The 25,035-nt window shown below is 40.8% G+C and overlaps 1 protein-coding gene across 1 annotated transcript in view; it reads right to left on the bottom strand.

Annotated features, from left to right (window-relative positions):
• The window catches only part of SIDT1 (SID1 transmembrane family, member 1), a 103,869-nt gene extending 80,755 nt beyond the window's left edge, over window positions 1-23,114 (bottom strand). The window contains exon 1 of the mRNA XM_011966827.1: window positions 22,174-23,114. Within this exon, the coding sequence (XP_011822217.1) occupies window positions 22,174-22,395 (222 nt within the window). The 5' untranslated portion in view covers window positions 22,396-23,114. The remainder of the gene's footprint in view (window positions 1-22,173) is intronic.
• Between the last annotated feature and the right edge of the window lie 1,921 nt (window positions 23,115-25,035).

Raw genomic sequence — 25,035 nt, 5'->3', positions numbered from 1 at the left:
CACTACCTTTTTTTTTTTCTTTTAATATAGCCATACTAGTGGGTGTAAAATTGCATCTCATTGTGAACCACATGATATTTAAACTGCTAGTTTACCTGCATGGCTCTTCTAGGAAGCTGCAAACTTCATCTTTGGCATCCTTAGTGCCTGGCAGAATGCACTAGCTTAGAAGCAGGCTCACTTTTGAGGCTGTAATACAGACACTCACCAGCATTATATAGCATGTGTTTTTAGAGCACACTTTGGTCCAGCTTAAAAGCTATAGCAGTCAGAACTGAGATAAGGACCTAAGGAACTTGTCTGCCTCCCTTTTTTCACCTAAGATGCAACCTCCTCCTCCCTTCTTAAGTACTTAATGTCAGATGGGATTTCCTTCAATCTTTTTCACACTTTGATCTAAGGCAAAGATTTTCAAATTTTAGTGTGCTTTTTAGCAAAGCAAATCCCTCAAGTCAACCCCCAGCATTTGTGACTTGGCAAATCAAGAATAGAACTTAAAAATATAAATTTTTAGCAAGCTGCTGGGGGATTCTGATGTACATGGGTGGGGACTAGACTTTGGAAAGGATTGTTCCAAAGAAACCATCTAATGGATAACTCCATTAGTCAGCAACTCGCCAACTGCCCATTGTTCTGAGATGTACATCCATGAGATCACCAATATTAGAGCTGGTCTGGAAGCTGGTGTTTGTTGAGGCTGACACTGGACTGGCAGAACAGATGCATCACTGCCATGATTATCCCACTTCACTGTTCATCTCCACACCCTCATTTTATTCCTGGCCTGGCTTTTGCAATCTACTTAACCTTTTTATTATTTAATAATGTTCTTACTAGTCATAATAAAAACAAACTCAGAGATACTGGCATAATAAATTGCCAAAAATAAGTTAGAGTAGGAGCTAGAAGACATTGGGCAGTTTTTCAAGATGAACAGATAGTGGATTACCCCCAGGAAAGGATAAAGAGCCCTGATCAAAATTTGCTTTGCCTTTCCTGAGGCTAATATGCAGCTGAGAAAATTGGATTACATTTGCAGCAGCGAAGAAAGCTGTGTAAAGGCAAAACTAAATGAAGGACAGGGTATTGACCATGGTTAATGGGCACTGACACCTTGTGAAAGGCCATTCCTAAGAGCTAAGATTTTTCCTCTTGTTGCTTTTTCCTGTTGTCATGACAACAAGAGCACTTTTATTGCATAAATCTGGTTTGCTTTCTGTGTTTACTACAAGCAGGAAATTGAATTATAGCTAGCTAAGAGAGAATTATTTAAGTACTTCCATCTCTGATATTATATAGATCACAGTTATGAAAGGTCTTAAAGCTTAGAGACTCTCCTTTTAATCTTTCGGCATGTCAGTAGAGAAAGGTTCAAAATTATAAGGAATATATTTCTGTTGCATAAAAGAATGGAAATGAATTCAATTCAAAAATCTAGTTTATTTTTGCTAAAATAATGAGACTGCAGCCTATATTATTTGGAATATTAGATTAAGAATCAGAGATTATTGGTTTCCTTTATTCAGTACACCAGTTTTCCTGTATGATCTTGAAAAACTGACTCCACTTGTAAAAGAGCTACAACAGTATCTGCTGATGGTCCTTTATTCAGATGTTTAACTGTTTGAGTAACCGTTCTGTGTTTGGTTGTGTTCACTGAGTGTACCTCTGCAGGCTCCTCTTCCCTCCCTCCCTCCTGTCTTTCCCATGCTCCCACTCTCATCCATCAAACATTTACTGAGGATTTTCCGTGAGTCAGGAGCTATGGGAGGTGCTGGGGATATTCTAAAGGCAACTGTGCTCTCGAGGAGGCTTGCAATCTAGTCAGAAAGACAAATGGAAAAGGCACCAATAACTGCATAATGTGATGAGTATGATGGTAGCAATGTGAGCAAGTACTGTGGGTACACAGAGGACAACGTGATTACCCCTGGGGAAGTCAGGAAAGCAGCACAGGCTTCCTACAAGTTGGGTTCTTCCACATAGGTCCTGCCATTGCCTGCTTGATGCATAAGACCTTCACTCAGTGTTGGAAAATCTTACATCTGGGAAGGCGCTTAGGGAGACCATCTACTCCAACCATCCCACGTACAGAGGAGAAACCTGAGATAGATATGATGGCACCTCTCCAAGGATACTCAGCGATGGAAGAATCATGACCAGTACCCAAGCCTGTGTTCCAATCTCCACGCAATGCTTGGTCAGAAGATGCTGCCATCACTATTTTGAATCCCTGGCTCCACTGTACCCAACTCTGTATCATCTGTTATCCTACTATGAAATGAAGAAGCTATATAAACACCATACAGGAGGGGAAGAGACAAACCACAGACTAGGGATGTTTGTACATATAAAACAGACAAAATATCAGTGTCTTGAATATATAAGGACCTTTAAAACTTACAGGAAAAAAAAAAAACACCAGTGGAAAAAGTGGGTTAAGGATATAAACAACAACTGAAAAGAATGACCAGGCTAGGCATGGTGACTCATGCCTGTAATCCCAGCACTTTGGGAGGCTGAGTTGTGTGGATCCCTTGAGCTCAGGAGTTCGAGACCAACCTAAGCAACATGGTGAAACCCCTGTCTCTGTTAAAAAAATACAAAAATTAGCTGGGTGCAGTGGCGTGCTCCTGTAGTCCCAGCCACTCAGAAGGCTGAGGCAGGAGCATTGTTTGAGCCCAGGAGGCAGAGGTTGCAGTGAGCCGAGATCAGGCCACTACACTGCAGCCTGGGCAATGGGAGTGAAAACCCTGTCTCAAAAAATATTAAAAAAAATAATAATAAAAAGAATGACCAAAGAACCTGTGAAAAGATGTTCAACACTTACACTCATCAGAAAGGTAAAGCCTCCCAAGTGTTGACAATACCATATTTGCAACATGTAGAGAAATAGAAATTTGCATATTGCGAATGAATATGTTATTTGGTGCAATGACTTCAGTCAGTTGCCAATATCTACTACAGTTGAAGATGAGTTCGCATTACATCTAAGCATTTCCATGACTAAGTTTAGGCACAAGAAAATTCTTACATATGCACAAGGAGTCATAAACAAGAATGTTCACTGCAAGCATTGGTTGCAGCAATAAAATTTGGAAACAACCTAAATGACAACCAAATAAACTAAATAATAGAAGTATGAAGAGATAAATTATATTCATGCAATGAAATGCTATACAGTGGTTAAAAGCAAATGAACTGAAATATGGATCAGTATGGATAAATCTCAAGAAGATAAATTGAGAGAAGAAGCAGGCTGCTGAAGGAAACATACTTAATTTTCTCATTTATTTAACTTTGTGAACAAGGAAAACAATACAACATTTTTATTTGTACATCTTCAGTAAACTATATATAATCAGAAATGATAAACATCACATTTAAAATAATGGATTTCAAGAACTTTGAAGGATCTGAGACTTTACCCCTTTGCTGCAGTGTCATCGATACTGGGAGAAGACACAAGTCTCCTGGGTTGGAAACAAATAATTTGATGACTCTTGTCAGGGTAAGCAGCATTAGCTTCACTTCTTCTGGTCCCCCAGTACTATAAAGGTGACAGAGATGGGCCCAGATGGATACCTACCTACATGCAGGGGGTTGCACTATAGGAGAGGAACCCTGAGCTTAGAAAACCCAAGTTTTCTATAACAGACAGTAAGTCTGTCTTTCCTTTAGTCCACAGGGAGATAGCGTTTGCTTTCTGAGGCTGTTTGCTATGCAAATATGCTTGAAATGATAGTATTTTTAAAACTTCAGTTGGTGCCTTCGTGTAAGATGTGCAGAAATCAAGAGAACCTATGAAGGACTGTCTCCCCAAAATGGTCACTTTTGGGGATGGAGGAAGAGGATGAGGGTGAGGAAAAACAGGAAATATATTATCCTTTTATTTCTTAAGCGGAGTGTGAGGCACATACGTGCTTGTTACATTATTTTCTATACTTGTTTTATGTCTAGAATGTTTCCTACTACTAATAAAAAAGAAGCCATGATGTACTGGCCTTTGTGTTTGCCCACTTCTGAGCGACAACCCTCATTGTATAAAGGCTCCTTGTTACGCACAGGTGTGGCAGAACCCAAAACGTACTCTCACTGCTCTCCTGGCTCATCCGCCGCGGTGTACACTTATTCTAGTGTTTGACTTGCTTATGCTAACTTCATAGATCAGACTCCGCCCCCCTGTCTGTCTGTCTGTCTCTCTCTCTCTTTCTGTCTCTCATATGCAAGTGGAAACTTTATTTCAGGATGTGGTGCCGAAAAAGCACTGACTGCCTCTCTTTAGGTCTCAGCCAGTTGCAGAACTTTGCATTGTCTCTGACCTCATTCACATAGCTCATTTCTCCATTTCTTGGCCCTGGAAAAGAAATATAGGCAGGGGACCCAGGTGAAGTTGGTATTACATTGAACAGTAATGTGCAAGGCTTGATCCTGTGTCATCAGGTTAGTTTCCTAGGACGCCGTAGCAAGGTACCACAAAGTAGGTGGCTTGAAACAACAGAAAGTTATTCTTTCACAGTTCTTCAGACTAGAAGTCTGGAATGAAGGGTTAGCTGGGCCATGCTCCCTCTGAGAGCTTCCTCTGGATAGAAACCTTCCTTGCCTCTTCCTGCCTTCTGGTGGTGTCTGTGAACCCTTGGCATTCCTTACTGTGTGAATCACTGTTTGCTAATCACTCCCTTCTCTGCCTCTGTTGCTACATGACGGTCCCCCTGTGTGTCTCTGTCTTCACATGCTGTTCTCTGTGTGTGTGTGTGTGTGTCCAAATTTCCCTCTTCTTATAAGTATTTCAGTCATTGGATTGGGGCCCTAATGACCTCGTCTTAACTGGGTCACATCTGCAAAGATGATACTTCCAAATAAGGTCACATTCATAGAGTCTAGGGGTTAGGACCTCAACATATATTTTTGGGACAACAAATCAATTCATAACATTAGGTTTGTAGGATTTTAAAGCAATTCATTCTCCAAAACTCTACCTTTCCCTTACTGTCATCTTATCTTAGCTTTTACGTACTTGCTGTTAAAGTAAATCAACATGGAGGCCAGGCCTGAAGAATTCCTGAGCAGACAAAGCCAGTTAGGCCTCATAAATGTCCTAAACCTTGCTTGACTTGCAAACATAAGCTGGGATTATGGGCACTGTGGCTCCTGCCTGTAATCCCAGCACTTTGGGAGGAGGTGGGTGGATCACCTGAGGTCAGGAGTTCAAGACCAGCCTGACCAATATGGTGAAACCTGCCTCCACTAAAAATACAAAAATTAGCTGGGTGTGGTGGTGGTTACCTGCAGTCCCAGCTACTCGGAAGGCTGAGATAGGAGAATGGCTTGAACCCAGGAGGCAGAGATTGCAGTGAGGCGAGATCGTGCCACTGCACTCCAGCCTGGGTGACAGAGCCAGACTCTATTTCCAAAAAAAAAAAAACAAAACAAAAAACTTAGGGCATACCATTCAGAAGCCACAGACTAACTTACAGTTCTGTAACTAGGAACTTTCCAGCAGGATAAACCAAGTAAGGCAGTTGTGTAACTGTAACTAAAAAAATATTTTCTTTTCCTCATTTCTATTTTCACCCTATCAAAGCCTTCTCCTTGTGTTCCCTTGGTCGAGCCTAGGAAACCACTTCGGTTTGGAGCTGCCTGATTGATGGATCTCTGTTTGCTCAAATACTCTCTTTAAATTCTTATTGTGCTTCAGTTTACTTTTTAACACTGCCAAGACTCTTCATGGGATTGCCAGTCACAGCTGGCCGAGTGAAGATGGGACTGCTGGGTGACTGTTGTATAAAAACAGCTGCCCCTGAGCAAAGCAGCCCTGCAGTCCTGAATCCCTTTCTTATCATGGAGACACACTTATAAGCTCAATCACCCCTGGCAAGAAAAAAAAAAAAGAGAGACTATATAGTCCATCTCATGTAGGATATTAATTTCTTTTCACAGCCTGGCTTCCAGCTAGCCTGGAAGAGCTCATTCCAGTGAATTCCATCTCATTGAAAAGTGTAGTTTATTCCTTGGGAGCTATTTATTCCCTATACTTTTAAATTCTCGGCATTTTGTACTCAGAGCACTTTTCTAGAAAGAGGCAGTTTCCAGACCTCATCTCACCAATTTCATTATGCCTAGCAATAATCTAGAATAAATATAGCCATATAAGCCTTCATCCTTTGGTTTATAATCTAGATTTTATATTAAAATGTTCAATTCAATACAAACACAGAAAAACGTTGAAGAGAAGGATAGTCATTGGCAGGCTAAGAATACAGAAAAATGCACAGTCAGATTCTGGCTACTTTCTGATGAACTTTGTTCAATCAATAAATGTTTGACTCCCTATCCTGTGAGAAGCATTGTTCTGGACACAGGAGACACATTAATCAGCAGTGTAGACGTAGCAGTTTTCTCTTTGACATCAGAGGTTTGTGAACAGGATGCCAGTGAACAAGCCATTACATTGACATTCAAGTTCCTGTGGGATTGCATGACATAGATTTTGGGGGGAATATTTTCCTAAAGGATGAGCAGGAATTAATCAGAAAAGGAGGGGGAAGGCAGAACAAGATAAGTTTCCAAACAAAGGCTACAGTGTAGTAGACATAAGGAAGGAGAAGAGAGACGGTAAGAGAAACATATTTGAAGAATTAAGAGAAAATGAGTTTGTCTGGAGCATGAGGTGCATGAAGGGCTATTATAATCCCAAAGAGTGTTATAAGTCATATTGGGGCAGTTGGGGCTTTATTCTAAGGACAAAAGAAAGCCTTTGGAAAGTTTAAGTGCCACCGTGTTGCCATGCTCATCCCTGGAAACTCAGTGTTGCCTCTGTTGCTGCTGAACAGTTGCTTTCTTGTATCATTGGTTCCCAAGTCAAAGTTTAGGGAAAGCAGATCTGATTGGCAGCATCTTGACTACATGCCCATGCCTGAGCTTGGTGGGGGGTAAAAATAAGAGGGGGGATGAGAAAGTAAGTGCTTGGTGTTGATCTTCTGTCATGAAAGTAGTTCTACCTCTAGTTAATACTCATGAAATGGAGAATTTCCGCCAAACACATAAGAATGATGTATTAGTCCATTTTCAGACTGCTGTGAAGAAATACCCAAGACTGGGTAATTTATAAAGAAAAAGAGGTTTAATGGACTCACAGTTCCACGTGGTTGGGGAGGCCTCACAGTCATGGCAGAAGGCAAAGGAGGAGCAAAGGCATATCTTGCATGGCGGCAGGCAAGAGAGCGTGTACAGGGGAACTGCTCTTTATAAAGCCATTAGATCTTGTGAGACGTATTTACTATCGTGAGAACAGCATGGGAAAAACCCACCCCCATGATTCAGTCACCTCCCACCGGTCCCCTCCCATGACACATGGGGATTACGGGAGCTACAATTCAAGATGAGATTTGGATGGCGACACAGCCAAACCATATCAAATGGGGTTCAGATTGGGCATTCAAAACATGATTAAGCTCCCTTACACTTGGGACCCTTTTAACACGCAATAATAGTGAGACTATCCGAAAGAGCAGTTGTTCCATGGAACATACTTTGGGAAATACTGTCCTGGATATTTTTCATGGAAACTGGTGTGAAGATATTATGTCCTGAAGAATCTAACAGATTCTAGGCAACCTTTGCCTCTCACTCCAAGAGCTAATCATTTTCTGTCTCTCCAGGTTCCTCAGTTTTTGCATTGGTTTGCTTGCTTTTTTTTGAGATGGAGTTTCACTCTTGTTGCCAGGCTGGAGTTCAATGGCACTATCTCAGCTCACTACAACCTCTGCCTCCGGGTTCAAGTGATTCTCCTGCCTCAACCTCCCAAGTAGCTGGGGTTATAGGCATGCACCACTATGCCTGGCTATTTTTTTTGTATTTTTAGTAGAGAAGATGTTTCACCATGTTGGCCAGGTTGGTCTTGAACTCCTGGGCTCAGGTGATCCGCCCACCTCAGCCTCCCAAAGTGCTGGGATTACAGGCGTGAGCCGCCGCGCCAGCTTCATTGGTTTTTCAGTCCCACTGACATCCCTCTGTCTTTAGACATCCCCAGACTTGGCTCCTGGGAGGCAGCCAACAGCCTGGGTTGGTTCAGCCTCCTCGTAGGTATCTGAGTGTGCTCATCTCCTGTGCATGATTTCTTTTTTCCTCTTTATCTTTCCTGTCTCTTTCTACTTCTTGCTAGGTCTCATACTCCTGTGAGGGGATTGGAAAAGGAAAAATAATTCTTTTTCTGGTTTGAGACAGATCTCAAGTATCCATGCCCTGGATTTTATTTCTATACATCGCAGGCAAGTATCTTCTAGAACTATTCTGGGGCCTACTTAATTAATGCTCTGAAGATGGAAAAGTAGTAGAAAATTATTGTTATGATTGTAAGAGTTGTGATCTGACACTTACCAGCCTTTTATTTTTGTAATAGAATTTATTGCCAGACTGGCGCCATTTATAACTTTAAATACGTGTTTGTCAGGACATAAATATTACCTAAAGGAAACTGCTTTCTAAATGAGCAAAACCAATCATCTGCAAACATCTTCCTCTTCAAAGACAACTTCTTGAGACAAACAGAAGAGTCTTCAGGTAAGGCCATGTTTAAGAGAGAAAACTATTTCTAATCGTGGAAAGAACATTGTGGCAGAGATGATCTATACCACTTGAATTCACTCTGATACTCAGAGGAGATGTTCGTCTTTTGATGGATGAAGGTAGATGGCAGCAGCACCCCAGCTTTTCCCCCTGTCACATCTTGGTCCCTGCCTATGTCTGGGCCCAGGAAGCTGTTAACAAATGCCCCAGCTTCAGCTCCCTCTGTGAAGACGTTTGGTGGGATTGGTTTTGGGGTTACCAAGCATCCAAAACCCTTGCATGTTCTGGAGGAACCACTCCTCCTCCACCCCACTGTGTGAGTTTTGTGGGATGCAAGGCTGCCTATGGATGTCAAAGGGGCCAGATACAGGACCTCCTGTGCTTGGGTAGATGGATATGCCCATTTGGTACATTCAATTGTGAGTAAATGACACAAAAGTGAAGAGAGAGTTTCGAGTTCACTGGCAATGGTGATATCAATAGGGTCCATAGCAGCAGGGTCTGGGGTGACCATATCTAGTGGCAGTGTAGGCAGTGGTGTGGGGGAAGAACCCCAAGCAAATCATTCCTGCGGCATGACTGCTGCTATAATTTCCTGCAGCGTAGTCTCCCTTGGTCCCCAAATGTTGTCTGAGCCCAGTAACTTATGTTTGTGATCTACTGGGTATCTTTTTAATGAATTCTTTCTCTGCTTATATTTGCCAGTTGATTTCTGTTGTTTGTAGCTAAGACCCCTGCATGAACCTATATCCTCTTTCCTTTTCTGTCCATGTCACTCACACCTCACAGCAATTTTAGAGTCTCCCTGTCTACAAACCTCCCCAAATCTTCATTGCACACCTAGATCTCACCACTGTTTGTCTCTCTCCTTATCCTCCAATGTTTATCCCTTTGTTAACCAGATAAACATTGTCTGACTCTTAGAAAGCTATAATTCTTCCTCCCCGGTGAAGGTGGTATGGAGAGAAAGGCAAGGCAAATACAGGGTATTTTTAGAAGGCAGGAGAAAAGAAGAAAATACAACCGTGGACACTCAAGTGTTAACTTTTTGGCCCATAACACAGGCTCCGGGTAGGGGGTTATTGAAGATAGGTATGAGTCGCTTTGTTCACAAAAGAGCAGTTAAATCTAGAGGGACAGAAATAGTCGGTTAGTCCTGTTTGTCATGGCTTATCTTCGTGGCTGCTTAGTGGGGACCCAGAAATACCAGTTCTCGGGAATAACATTTCCCTGAAGTCACAGACAGGCCAACTGCTCGGGTCTCCAAGATGCCCTGTTCCTGACACAAAGAAGGAACCCAGCATTGATGAAAATAAAACACACACACTACACACACACACACACACACACAACTAAAGCTTACCCCTTGGGATCCGCAGGGAGTCAGAGTAAGACCATGGTTCATGGGAGGCTGTGGCTCTTTTAAACACTGAAGAAAATTTGACAACTTCACAGTTTTACTTAGAATCAACCCAGCTTGCCTGGTACACAGACAGATGGCTGGACAATTCATTGGGGGAAAATGATAATAAAAAATCTCATTTCAGTTTTCAGTAATTGTAAGGGAGTCAGACATAGTCTTAAATCGCATGATCAAAAGACATGACTGTGAAAATACGATATGATATTTAATAATTATTTTTGTTGTTGATAAGCATAGCTGATGTGCTCTCGTGCACACATCTTGTGATTTAGTAGAAATATCTTGAGGAAATACCCTTAGGAACTTGATTACATTCCTGGCTATGCTTCAAACTAGTACATGATTTTGGGCAAGTAATTTATATCACTTACTCTCAGTTTTCTGGGTATATGCCCAAAGGAATGTAAATCATTCTATTATAAAGACACCTCCAAGCATATGTTCACTGCAGCACCATTCACAATAGCAAAGACATGGAATTAACCTAAATGTCCATCAATTATAGATTGGATAAAGAAAATGTGGTATATATGCACCATGGAATACTATGCAGCCATAAAATAGAATGAGATTATGTCCTTTGCAGGGACATGGATGGAGCTGGAGGCCATTATCCTTAACAAACTAACACAGGAACAGAAAACCAAATACCACATGTTCTCACTTACAAGTGGAATCTAAATGATGAGAACACATGGACACGGAGAGGGGAACAACACACACTGGGGCCTACTGGAGGACGGAGGGTGGGAGGAGAGAGAAGATCAGGAAAAATAACTAATGGGTTATTTATCACTCAACTAGGCTTAGCTGAGTGGTAAAATAATCTGGGTGATGAAATAATCGTACAACAAAGCCCCATGATGCAAGTTTACCTAAACAACAAACCTGCACATACACCCCTGAACTTAAAATGAAAGTTTAAAAAGAAATAAAATAAAATTTCAAGGAAAAAACTTAAAAAAAATTTTAAGGTCTTTTGAATTCTTAAAATATAGCTACCTCTTCCTTATGGTTCAAAGGATTTTTATATGTTCTTTTAGCTATGGACAAAAAATCCCAGAAAAGAAGTCTCAAATGCAAGCCCAGTTATAGTTCTGTAGCTAAAGAGAGTTGACAAAGATAAGCTCATTGACTTGGATAAAGGAAATGATGGAACATGACATCAATACAATTATACACTGACTGCCCAAGGCACATGTCTTCTTCATCTTCTGCCACTGGAAGACAGATTTCTACCACTGGAACTCTATAGCAAAACCTTGATAATTGGGAGATCAGCCCTCTAGCAACTGAGATTATTTGTTTTGGCTCTGAATCAGAAAGTGAAAAAGAAAATTTACCTCTATTCTAAGAAAATAGAATATGCTTGCCATTAGCGAAGCCTCAAACAACCACAGGATATTACCCAGAAAAGAGGGAGAATCTTGATGGGCTGACCCTGTTCATAAGAAATTTGAAAGACAAAAAGGATAGAAGCAGAGAGACATAGATACATAGGGAAAGGGGGTGGTAAGAGAATGGTAGAGTTTAGCAATGCTGGCAGCAGAAGGGAAGGTTGGGAATGGTGATAAGAACACTGAGCACCCAGTGTGGGGCTGCTTCCAAGCCTTTGCACCAAGGCAAAGTATAATTGTAAACATGTACACAATAGTGTAATGCTAAAAATTTAGGGAGATATTTTCAACAAATGATGCTAAAACAATTGGACAGCATATGCAAAAAAAAAACAAAAAACAAAAAAAAAACACCCATCTAGACAGAGACCTCATAACTTTCACAAAAATTAATGCAAAATGGATTATGTCTAAGTGTAAAATGAAAAATTATAAAACTTCCAAAAGGTACCATATGAGAAAAATCAAGGTGACTTTTGATTTGGTGACAGCTTTTTATATACACCACCAAAAGCATGATCCATGAAAAAAATTAATATCATAGTTTATTAAAATAAAAATGTTTGATCTGTGTAAGATACTACTAAGAAAATGAAAAGGCAAGGCTCAGACAGGGAAAAAATATTTGTAAAGTATTTATCTGGTAAAGGACTTGTATCCAAAATCTACAAAGAACTCTTCTCAACAATAATGAATAAAACAACCAAATTTAAAAATAGGCAAAAGATCTAAACAGACACCTTACCAGAGAAGATATATAGATGGTAAACAAGCATATGAAAATATGCTCAACAACATTGGGATTCGCAATTAAAGTGAATTGCAAAGCAACAATCAGATGCCAATATACACTTATTAGAATGGTTAAAAGACAAAATTCTGATAACACCAAATGCTGATGAGGTTGTGGAGCAACAGGAACTCTCATTCATTGCTGGTGGTAATTCAAAATGATACAGCCACTTTAGAAGAAAGACAGTTTGACACTTTCTTACAAAGCTAAACGTAGTCTTACTACATAGTCCAGCAATCATACACCTAGGTATTTACCCAAATGAGTTGAAAATTTATGTCTACACGAAAACCCACAGACACATTTTATAGCAACTTTATTCATAATTGCCAAAAATTGATAGCAACCAAGATGTCCTTCAATAGAGGAATGGATAAACACACTGTGGTATATCCAGACAATGAAATATTATTCAGCATTAAAAAGAAATGAGGCTTCAAGCCATAAAAAGACATGGAGGAACCTTAATGTTTTACATTTTGCTATGTAAAAGAAGCAAGTATGAAAAAGCTACAAGTTGTATAATTCCAACTTCTGCCTTCTTACGGTTCTGGCTGGGCCTGAAAATTAAATTGGCCTAAGATAGATCAACAGAAGGAAACCATACAAAGTTAATATAAGTTTTTTTTGGTGTGTGACACGGACACCCTCATGAGGAAATGAAGACCCAAAGACACAGTTAGATTTGAATACTTATATATTGAATTAGACAAAGAGTAGTAAATTGTAAAAATGTGACAAGGCAAAGGGGCTTGGGCTGAGGTAGTTAATGGCAGGGAGAAATGGCCAGGAAGATAAGGGTTCATCTAACAACATTTGTACACAGGACCTTCTTTCTCAACTTCCCACCCTCGATGATGAGAATGTTACTTTCCTTTTAATATAGAGAGTATCTTTCACATGAATTACATTTCCTGCTTTTAAGAAACAGAATGAAGGTCAGAGTGACCGTCTTGCATCTGTTGTTTTTCAAGTAGTTTTAACTCAAAATAGTCAATATGCCAGAGTAGCATATTGTGGAGTGGCATGTTCTGAACTCCTTCACAACTATGTGACATTCTGGAAAAGGCAAAACTAGAGACACAGTAAAAATAAAACAAAACCAGTGGTTGCCCGAGGTTCAAGAGAAGGGAATAAAGGATGAATTAGTGGAACACAGACTATTTTCAGGGGGTGAAACTATCCTGTACAGTATCATAATGATGGATACACAACTTTATGTATTTCTCAAAATCCACAGAACTATGCAATACCAACAGTGAACCCCAATGTAAAATACAGATTTTAGTTAATAATAAATACATATTGGTTCAATATTAGTGTACCACAATAATGCAAGATGTTAATAATGAGGGAAATTTTATGGGGGTGGGGTGGAGAGAAGGTATCAATGAGGAAGCAAACCAAGTCAAAATACTTTAGGATCCTGGGTTAGGCACAGAGAGGGCAAATTTGTATTTATGCTCTTGAAGGTCCAAGGTATCAACTCTAAGTACCCCATGCAACCAGAGAATGTTTTTACTCAGGACAACATATTACTTCATGATAAACTTTAATTTTGCCACCATTTAAGAAATAAAGTTTTTTATTCAAATGCTTAGAGTTTAACCAAAATATAGGTGATCCTCACCTTTAAATTAATCGTACTTTACTATCAATAATTACGTATCAGCACCCCTGGCCAGACTTGAGACCAACTGTAGAAGGCTAGGTCCAAAAGAAAGTTTCTTAAAATTATGATTTGAGAAATAGCTCCTAAAATGCTTTTCAGTCATCCAAATAGGGGGAAAATTTCCTGGTTCTTGGGAGCTGTGACAGGGAGGCGAATTATAAATAGCTTTCTTATCAGGAAAGAAGGTGTATATTCAACTTTCTCTGGACACACTTTTCAATATAAGATACCTTTAAACCAACTTCACTTGTCTTGTTCAACTTGCTGAAAAATGCCTTGTTCAATCTTGTACAAAAATCAGCATCTCCATGTCCTTCTTTCTAATGGCAAAATCAATTTCTTTATTATTGTCACAGCAAAAAAAAAAAAAAAAAAAAAAAAAAAAAAAAAAATGAGGGAATGAGAATTCAAAGTAAGGAATTATTTCAACAAATAATTTTTAATTAGTTTTATTATTAACAACATTTAATATATAACCTATATTTGCCGTATAACACTAAGCTTTAATTTTCCCTCTATGAGAGCAACTTTTTTAGCCTCCACATATGAATAAGAACATTCCTCTACAGGAATGGAACATTCTTTTTTTTTATAAAGAAGGGCCTCACTATACTTTCTGCTTATTTGAAAAGGAAAATATCAAGCATCTCATGGATCTGCCAGGTGGTATAATCTAATCAGTCTTTTCTATTTCACCCACACATAAAAACCAACATCACAAATAGCTAGAAGAGCTGATTTTGAATGTTCCCAACACAAAGATATGATACATGTTTGAGGCAATGGATATGCTAATTAGCCTGATTTGGTCATTACACATTCCATACATGTATCAAAATATCACACTATCCCCAGAAATACGTACAATTTTTGTGTGTCAATCAAAAATAATTTTATTATTGAAATATCATTTTGCTAGTGATGGGGAGAGGAGAGAGGAAACCTGCTTTCTGTGTTAGAGTGAGAGAGAGATTCTTAGTATATACCCACAATATAAAATACTTAGAACGATAGGTTGTTTATAACAAGATTTTAATATAAATGAAAGCAATAATTAGATCAAATAAGCATCTATATGCCCATGCTGATATAAATAAAAGAAATAAGTAAATAAATGAGAAGAAAATTTCTTTCTTACAGTAGAATATTAACTGATAAATGTAGAAGGAACAATGAATTAGAAGATCACAAGTTGGAAACCATCATAGTAATATCTAATGCAGGCAGGAATAATCAATGTATGCTAAAAGTAGTTGTTGAAAGTTTGATGAGGCACATGGTATTTACATAGTATCAAGTATTACTTCACAATGACTTCCTTTTTTTTTTTTTTTTTGAGACAGAGTCACTCTGTCGCCCAGGCTACAGTGCAATGATGTGGTATCAGCTCACTGCAACCTCCGCCTCCCAGGTTCAAGCAACTCTCCTGCCTCAGCCTCCTGAGTAGCTGGGATTACAGGTGCCCTCCACCATGCCTGCCTAATTTTTGTATTTTTAGTAGAGACAGGGTTTTGCCATGTTCGTCAGGCTGGTCTCGAACTCCTCACCTCAGGTGGATCTGCCTGCCTTGGCCTCCCAAAGTGCTGGGATTACAGGCATGAGCTACCTCACCTGGCCCACAAATGACTTCTTAATTATGAAAGGGATTATGCGACGGTGTGATGTCGGCTTACTGCAACCTCCACTTCCCAGGTTCAGGTGATTCTCCTGCCTCAGCCTCCTGATTAGCTGGGATTACAGGCATGGGCCACAACGTCCGGCTACTTATTTTGTATTTTTAGTAGAGATGGGGTTTCACCATTTTGGCCAGGCTAGTCTCAAACTCCTGACCTCAGGTGATCCATCTGCCTCGGCCTCCCCAAGTAACCCTTTTATTCCTTATAAATTACCCAGCTTCAAAAGAATACAAACACACTACGATAGTAACTAAGTTGATCTAGTTGAGAACTAGGATTTTTGGCATGAAAGAAAGAAGATGTGGATGTAATATCTTCCATAAGGATGAGGTTAAGTAAAAACCCTATATTTCTGAATTTGAATTGGAAGTAATAGTATAAACTTATGATCTATTTCTTAGCATGTCCACTGAAAAGGCTTAGATAAAGGTTACCAATCCATTCCGAATAAGGGTCCCTAGTTCCCAAACTGTGGTCTCTAAAAGCTCTATCGCTCCAAGGAATAGCCTTGGACCTTCCTGCAGAAATGACTGGTTGCAGGTTGGGAAAGGAATAACTTCATACAAGAAAGCAAGGAGGCTGTCAAAGAGCAATTGGGTTTTACCAAAAGAATTCAGGAGCCAACTTGAATTGCCTTTTGCTGGCCAAAGATGAACAATTTAAACTTAAATAAGGATAATAACTGTATTGGAATAAAATGTATCAGATATGTTTAAATGCATAAGCTCATGATTATGCTAAATAAAATCTCATTGATCATCATTATAGGCTATTAGGAGACCAACTTATTATTTTAAAAAATGGTAAAGGTAAAGAAGAAGGCATTATATCATTTTTTCTTTACAAACAGTAGCTCAAGGTAACCAAATAGCCAACAAGGTGAAGTTTCCCGTTATAGAAGTATTCCAGCTCATAAAATGAAAAATAAATAATAGAATTAAAATATCATTATCTTGCTGCTACTGATGAATTCATGGAACTAGACAATGATGATCAATGATGGCTACCATTAAAAAAAAAAGACACAATCAGACATTATGTGCTTTCTGGAAGAAATATACCACATCACCTTTGATATAGTCTTGCCAAAACATAAATTGGATATATTTTTCCATATCTGAAATGCCTTTCCTGTTTCTTTCTGCCAACCAAAATTTTGCTTACCTATCATAATCTTCTCAAGTCTCATTTCCTCCGACAAAGCTATGTGTGGGAGGTATGTCCTCTCTTAAATCTTATAGTGCTTGCAGAACTGCTGTTCAATAAAAATAAAATGTGAGCCACATATGTGTTTGAAAATTTTCTGGTAACTACATTAAAATGGTAAAGAGAAACATGTAAAGTTAATGTTATGACTATAGTTAATTTAATATATCAAAAATATTATCATTTAAACACAACATACAAATACTAACGACACATTTTCTATTATTTTTGTTGTATGGTCTTCAATAACTGGTATGTATTCTACGTTTAACAGCACATTTCCCTTCAGACTAGTCACATTTCAAGTGCTCAATAGCCATTGGACAGCACAGACTTACAGAATCCATCACACAACTTAGCACCTGATAGTCAAGTCTGGGTAGGCAGAAGGCAGCACTTCCATAACATCAGAGCCATAACTGGAGCAATGTTATCTCCTAAACAACCCATGACACACTAATGCCCTGTTTTCAGAGTCTCTGAGAAAAATGTAGGAGGTGATTGCTACAGATTGAATGTTTGTGTTCCCACCAAAATTCACAGGTTGAAACTTAATCCCCAATATGACGGATTTGAAAACAGGGCCTTTGGAAAGTAATTGGGTCACAAGAGCGTTCATGGAGGGATTGTTGCCCTTATAAGAAGAAGCATGAGGCCAGGCACACTGGCTCATGCCTGTAATTCAAGCACTTTGGGAGGCCAAGGTGGGCAGATCACCTGAGGTCAGGAGTTCGAGACCAGCCTGGCCAACATGGAGTAACCCTGTCTCTACTAAAAATATAAAAATGAGCTGGGTGTGGTAGTGCATGCTTGTAATCCCAGCTACTCGGGAGGCTGAGGCACTAGAATCACTTGAACCTGGGAGGCAGGGATTGCAGTGAGCTGAGATCGCACCACTGCATTCTAGCCTGGGTGACAGAGTAAGATTCTGTCTCAAAAAAAAAAAAAAAAAAAAGAAAAAAAAAAGGAGGAAGACACATGAAAGACTATTCTTCTCTCTTTGCTCTTTTGGCCATGTGAGGACACAGAGAGAAGGAACTTGTCTACAAACCAGGAAGCAGTCTCTCACCAGACATGAGATTTGCCAATGGTGGTCTGTTATATCCGCCTAGGTGGACTCAGACAGTCTAATCATTCAGATAATGTGCTAATGAGATGAATCTTTCCTCCAACGAGCACAAGTGCAGTTCAGCAAAAGGACATAGGAGGATAGCAGAGGAGGCTTCTTGGCCTCAGTCCATAAAGAGTAAGCATTCCTATACGAGACAGGGAGAACTCAGGCCATCATATCAAAGTTCTAAATTCTTCCGTGTAATTAGTAATGCATATAGCTAGAAGTTACCACCGGAGTGTCCACATGGATATTTCATTGTTCTTAAGGACTGGGTAGGCTTTTTGAATCTGGATCCAAGAGACTGGTTTAACTGGTTCTAGGTGTACAACTACTGGTTTATATTAATAAAGCTGAGGGTTGTTCCTTGGGCGTGGAAAAGTATATGTCATTAAAAGATAAATGCCTCAGTTAATAAATGAGACAAAAGAAATACTTCCAGGGAAATATTTCAAATTAAAAAATCGTACGGAAAAACCTCAGAGAAGACAGGCTGTTGCCCAGTGGTTAGATTTTATTTGAGGGTTTCTTATCACCATCTAGCTCAAATGGAAACATCTGATTGTTGCTGCCACCTGTCTCTACAAGGGTATTCTCATTTCCCAGTAAACCTGCATTGTGCCTTCTGTCCCAGTCAAACATATCCCTGGCAACTTTCCCAACAAGGTAGTTTCCTTCTAGCCTGGCTGAGCCCTGTGGTTATAGAACACCCTGTTTGCACAGTATAGCGCTCCTCCTCTTAAAGTGAGTCTCCAGACACCTCCTTCCAGAGAAATGAAATGAATCATGATCCTGCCTAACCCGCACCTCCAATTATTATTTTCATCATTTTTATTTAAAGCAGTCACTCCATTCTCTAAGCGATTTTTTTAAAGGCAACTTCATATTTACATTACCCTATGCCTGGAAGGGTAGACTTTTCCTGGTGCTGAGTTCCGCTAATTAGTATGACACAAGCTTGGCTGAATAGTTCTCTGGGACAGTTTGGTATGGGAGATGCAGTGGCTGACAGGAAAGATTAGGAGCAATGGCTCCCACAACAGCTTCCTGTCTTTAAGCCTGAACTTAGAATAGACTTTCGCCTCCAAGGCACAGGAAAAATAATGGCAAGCAACAATGGCTTGAAGAAAAAGGAAAACAAAGATTAAAGCTCAAAAACTAGACATTTTTTTTCCTAAACCAAATTATTTGTTGCACTGAAGAGGGGAGGTGGGCAATGACCCTGCGGGGTAGAAAGACTTATCAAGACTTTGTTCAGGTTAAAGGGAAAACAGTCATGTCCAAGCTTCTGCTCTAAAGAGCATAGATCTGGGGTTATACATCGCTATTTAACAGAGCCTCTTAGTGAGTGTGGGATAAGCAATGATGGCAAAAATTGCACAACATGGGAGGGTAACAAAAATTTAGTGGGTGGGGTCCACCAGCATTTGAGGAGGTGTGAGGGGATGGCCAAGAAGATAGTGACAAACCAGCACCTGAAAGACAGCATCACTATCTTGAAATCCCCCTGGTGGTAAATTGTTGAAACAGTATGGCCTATCTTGTGCTGTGATATCATTCCGCTATGTTATTCCAACCCTTCAGTAAAATTCTTCTACATCCAACAGCCTTGTGTTCCTGCAAGAAGGGGCTGCTGATATCTAACACAGGACAAGAAGAACCAAGAAGAAAGTAGGAACTGAGAGTAATGGTTTGGACAGACAGATCAAGAAAATATCTTCTCTGGAGAAAGCAACAGGAATACTGGCTGGTAGGAGAGGAGGTTAATTTCCCACAGTAAGTGGCTTGAGGGCTCCACCACTGCATTTGCATATTAAAGACTGGTCCCAGAAGGCTGTAAGATTTGAGGACACTTGGCTTATATTGTGAATACTGGCACTAAAATAATTGAAATTTTTGTTATCTCCTGTTCCCATGGTTCCCAACTTTGTATTTCTCAGACTAGTAATATTTTAATAAAAATTCTAGGGACTGCTTGGGTTGTTAACCTTTTACTGTGTCATTCAAAAGTATCTTAAAAACTGTTTCATAAAATAAAGGACATGTTAACACACACAGACAAATAGGGCATAATAGAACAATTTTTAAAATGTGTTTTTATAAAAACCAAATTTGTTTTATAAAAGAAAATTGTTTTTATGTTTTTATCTGAAATGATCTCACATTTTCCAGACTGTTAAATTGAAGACAGTGTACATTTCATTTTATTTAGCCTTAGCTAATAACCCTTTATTCACTTATTTGTTCATTTTTGGAAAAAACTAAATGTTTTTTATACGCCTCTTTTTCCTTTCAAAAAACAAACAAACAAACCATTTTTTAAAAAACAGGGTATCACTCTGTCCCAGGTGGGAGTACCGTGGCAAGAGCTCAGCTCACTGCAGCCTCAAATTCCTGGGCTCAAGCAATCCTCCTGCCTCCACCCCCTAAGTAGCTGGGACTACAGGCTTATGTGCCATCACACCCAGCTAATTTTTAAAAATTTTTTTGCATAGAGAGGGTCTCATTATGTTGTCTAGTCTGATCTTGAACTCCTGGTCTCAAGCAGTCCTCCCACCTTGTCCTCCAGAGTGCTGGGATTACAGGTGTGAGCCATTGTGCCTGGCTTATAAACCTCTTATGTGCCATTCACTGTGCTAGGTACTGGAGTACAGAGATGAACATGACTTTGCGCCTGCCCTCAATATCTCAAGGTTTACCAGGGAAGTCAACCAGGTGATCTCAAGTGCAAAACTCACACAATACTAAGGGGACAATGTAAAAGCAACAGTTCAAAACCAGACGCTCTATCTCTATGCAGAACTGCAAGAAATACCAAAGCCTGATGTCAGGATTTACTTAGCACACGTAATTTGAGTTTTCTTACCAATGATTTAGGGGGAAGCTGAGACTTACTCCAGAAATCATGGAGTTTTCAGACTTTTTTCTGCTCCCAGCCAATCACAGGGCTAGGAACACACCTCATGTGCAACATGTCAGCCAGTCCATGGGTACTCCCACCCTAGATAGAAAGAGGTTGGGTATGTGGGGTTTGGGAAACAAAACTGCAGCCTCTCCCTTGTCTACCATGGAATAGGTCTGCGCACAGCCACTCTGCTCACTACAGAACATATAACCTGAAGGTTACTGGAGGACAGAGCAGGGTGAGGGCTGTGCTGCCATGGTGACAGGATTTGGTGCCTCACTGGAGATGGGGCACTCAGGGCACTTTCTGGCTACACACAGCTGGAAGATGTCTGGGAGCAGTGTTAGGCACATTGGACCCCCTGCTCAATACAAACCACGCTCACTTTGGGAAGTGATGAGGTTTTCTAGTTCTGATCTGGAGTGAGAATCAGAGAGGGAGGCATATCATGGTATCCCAATCATCTAGTTCTGGAATTTCCCTAGAGGGTAGGGGATGCTGGTATAGTAAGGGATACATAAACATATTTATATGGGAAGAAGCTCCAGAGGTTGGTACACTGGGGAGGCCCCCCCACCCCCCACCCTCTCTCTCTCTCTCTCTCTCCCCCCCTGCCCAGTGCTGCTCCAGAGGTACAACACTAGAGGAAAGAAATGAACTATATGCATCTCCTTACATTATATAATCAGAGTATGTATGTCAAAGGGATAGTCACTGGAACATTTTCCCCTCCTTATCTTCCCTCAACTCCTGTCAAAAATAGGTCTAGAACTTTCACACAATTATCCATCCTTATTTAAAATCAAAACGTGGATGGATCAGCCGATGGCTGCAGTTCTCACGTCTTTGCCCGGGTCTTCTGGCATCTCTGAAGCACATACGTGTGACAATGGTACAGAAACGCAGGAAGTGACTGTTGAATGCATAGAGGTTTTGCAGCTTCCGTCCATTGTCACACAATTTCCATTTTAGATTCTGAGCAGTTCTCCCTCTCCATGCGCTATGAAATAGAAGGGTCTGGCTGAATCATCCGCTTGAAATTAGGTTTCTTCCCTGCAGGGGATTAAGAACCGAGGTGCGGTCCTTCTGCGCGCTCCACACCACACCCCGCAACCCTAGAAATCAGGACTTTCCTGGAGAAAGGCCCAGCAGGGAGCCAGGACCCGCAGACGGTGCGGGGAACTGCAAAGCCCAGAAATGCCCGTGACCAGGCCAGGGGAGGCGCGAGGCGAAGCAGAGTTGTCCCCGAGGCGTGTTGCGGCAGCTCGGGCAGGGCAGTGATTGCCTCGGAGGAGAAAGGGAACAAACGTCCCCTGGTCCCCGAGGTCTCCCAAGGTCAATTCCCAGGGGACTCCAAAGCAGCGACGGAGCTCTGAGATCTGGCAAGTTCTAGGAGTCAAGTGAGGGGAGCGAGTGTCTTACCTGGCCGGGCTGACTGGTGTAGTTGAAAGAGTAGATGTTCTCGGTGCTGAGATTCACCACCCCGCTGTAGACATGATCGAAATCGGCGCCCCTGGCAGGGTCGAGGGGGTCGCGGCGCGGTGCCGGGGGCTGCCTGGGGGATTTCGCCGGGTGCCCGGGCGACGCCGCCAGCAGGAGCCAGGGCAGCGCGCAAAGCAGCGCGAGCCGCGGGCAGCCGCGCATGGTGGGCACCGCGCCCAGGCTCGGAAGCAGAGCCACTCTGGGGAGGGGGCGAGTGCAGAGAGGGTCCTTCCAAATCCCGGGGCAGGGCCGGGCGTCCGCCTCAGCGCCGAGCGGGCAATGCCTGGCGAGCCCAGCCGGCCAGGGCTGGCAGCGTGCAGACGAAGGGTCGATCAAATATTGATGCTGCCTCCTGGGGTCTCCACGGGAGGTCACGGGTGAAGAGTGGAGGGACTGGAGAAGTGGAGATGAGGGGGCTGCTGATTTTCCTCCGGCTTCTAAGTCCCCCGTTTCTCATCGCCGAGAATCCCCCTACTTACCCAGCCAGAATTTAGACCGATCTCTTCTCCCTCAACCTCAATAACAGCAATAACAAAAGGCATTGGAGTCATTAAAAAGAAATATCCGCTAGTCTCGAAAAGTCAACCTGACCCCACATCGAGGAGGAAATTCGGTCTGTTTCAAATACGCGTGCACCCTGGCTGCAGGAGAAGAAATAGAAAGCAAAAGAGCCCGTCCCCCAAGAGGGTGCGCGAGTTCGCTTTCCCAGGCTGCTACCTGCAGAGAACTCTTGCCTGTCTGAACGATAATTACTCTCTATTCTCCCCTCTCTAATAGAACGTCTCCTCAGACACCTGTTTTATTTCTTTATTACCTTCTACTCTCCAAGGAGAGTCTCACGTCATCACGTTCTCTCCCTCACCATATGTGTATGTATGTAAACATGTACAGTAAAAAAAAAAAAAAAAAAAAAAGATATGGTAAAGAGAACAATTTCCAGCACTGCCTGAAGTCTGGTCCCGGAAGTTGTCAAAAAACGACTCAGACTAACTAGATTTATGCAGAAGGCATTTCTTTCCACCCCGGCTTCTTGCCTAGTTTACCATTGCAATGACTTCTTACAGATTCCAGGAGAATCCCCAGAATAGATTTTTTAAAGGCAGAAACCACAGCCTATCATAAAAAGGAAATACTTTTCTGATAAAAATTAGGGGATTCGATTTAAAGAGTTAAAGAGGCAGGTAAGGAGCAGGGTGAGAATGGGTTCATCAGAAGACCTCGCAGAACATTGAACCATCACAATTGAGGTGTGGAAGAGAACTCACTGTTTTATTTCAGCTTCATGACTTGTGTGGTAGAAAATAATGTAATTGCGTTCAACCTGAAGGACCATTTAAAAAGAAGCCACTGAGAAAGAAAAGATCTTGTTCAAAAATTTAAGACTGCAGATTAAAATCCTAGTACTTACCATCTTTAAAGAGATGGATTTTTGTTTTTACTTTGTCTAATTCCTTTAATTTCTTAAAACATCAAGAATGAATGCAATACATTTGCTGTAAAGTTTTCTGTGAAATCAGAAAACAATGCTGATGGAAGATTAAGTTAGTAGACTCCTTATTAGGACAATTTTCAGTTTTAAAGTTTTAAATATTCTTGGCAGGTGCAGTGGCTCATGCCTGTAATCCCAGCACTTTGGGAGGCTGAGGCAGGAGGCAGGCTAGCTTGAGGCCATGAGTTCATGACACGTCTGGGCAACATGATGAAACCCCATCTCTACAAAAAATACAAAAATACCTGGGCATGATGGTGTATGCCTGTAATCCTAGCTACTTGGGAGGTTGAGCTGAGAGGATTGCTTGGGCCTTGGAGGTCAAGGCTGCAATGAGCCATGATCACCCCACTGCACCCCAGCTTGGATGACAAAGCAGGACCCTATCTCAAAAGGAAGGAAGGAAGGAAGGAAGGGAAGAGGGAAGGAAGGATGAAAGCAAGGAAAGAAAGAAATTTCTTGAAAATGTATGGGTATATGAGCAAAAATACTAATTCAAAGGAGAGTCTGGGGGTAAAACTTCAAATAGAACCGCTGTTTTTGAGGAACACAACAAAATAATTTCATCCATAATTTGAATGACTTTAAACTGCTATATTCAAAATATCTACGCCTCTTTTCAAAGTTCAATGACATTTCATAAACTGGAAATCTATGAATGTCCTGGAGGTTAGCTGGTGTGACCAGTTCCAGGAAGGAGGCTCTTGGATTATGGAGTTCTTTTCAAACACTGTAAGAGATGAGGAACTGGTTCTTTCACAAGGCAACACCTTCTTTTGGGGGCAAGTGTCTCATTATTAGAAAGATACTTCATATTCCTCGTTGAAATCTGCCTCTCTTCCCACTCACTTGTACTAGTTCTGCCCTCTGGAGTCATAGGAATAAACCTAATACTTCTTCCACATGGCAGACTTGTAGGTATTTGAATGGTGCTATGACCCTTCCTTCAAGATTTTATCTCAACTTTAAGCAACTAAATCAGAAGCAATTGGAACAGATCCTTCATCATAGCATGAAACACAAAATATTTATTTTAAAGCCATTTGTATGTGATTATACCTAACAATTTGAGTTATATATTACAAGTCAGTCTGTAATATTATCTAATCCTTATTCTAGCCAAAATTCATTCAGTGACCTCAAGTAATTAACCTCTCAGGATCACAAGGTTGTTGTAAAGATAAAAGAGGGAATGATGTATTTGAAAGTGCATTAAAAAGTTGAAAGTGTTGAATGAACAAATACTGTTATGGTGTGACTGCTAGTTCAATAGCTAAAAAATAAAATATGGTCCATTAGGTAGATGTCTTTTT

The sequence above is a fragment of the Mandrillus leucophaeus genome, unplaced genomic scaffold, assembly GCF_000951045.1.
Source record: "Mandrillus leucophaeus isolate KB7577 unplaced genomic scaffold, Mleu.le_1.0 Scaffold775, whole genome shotgun sequence".
Lineage (NCBI taxonomy): Eukaryota > Metazoa > Chordata > Mammalia > Primates > Cercopithecidae > Mandrillus > Mandrillus leucophaeus.
The sequence above is the reverse complement of the archived record's forward strand: the minus strand, read 5'-3'. Positions and strand labels throughout refer to the sequence as shown.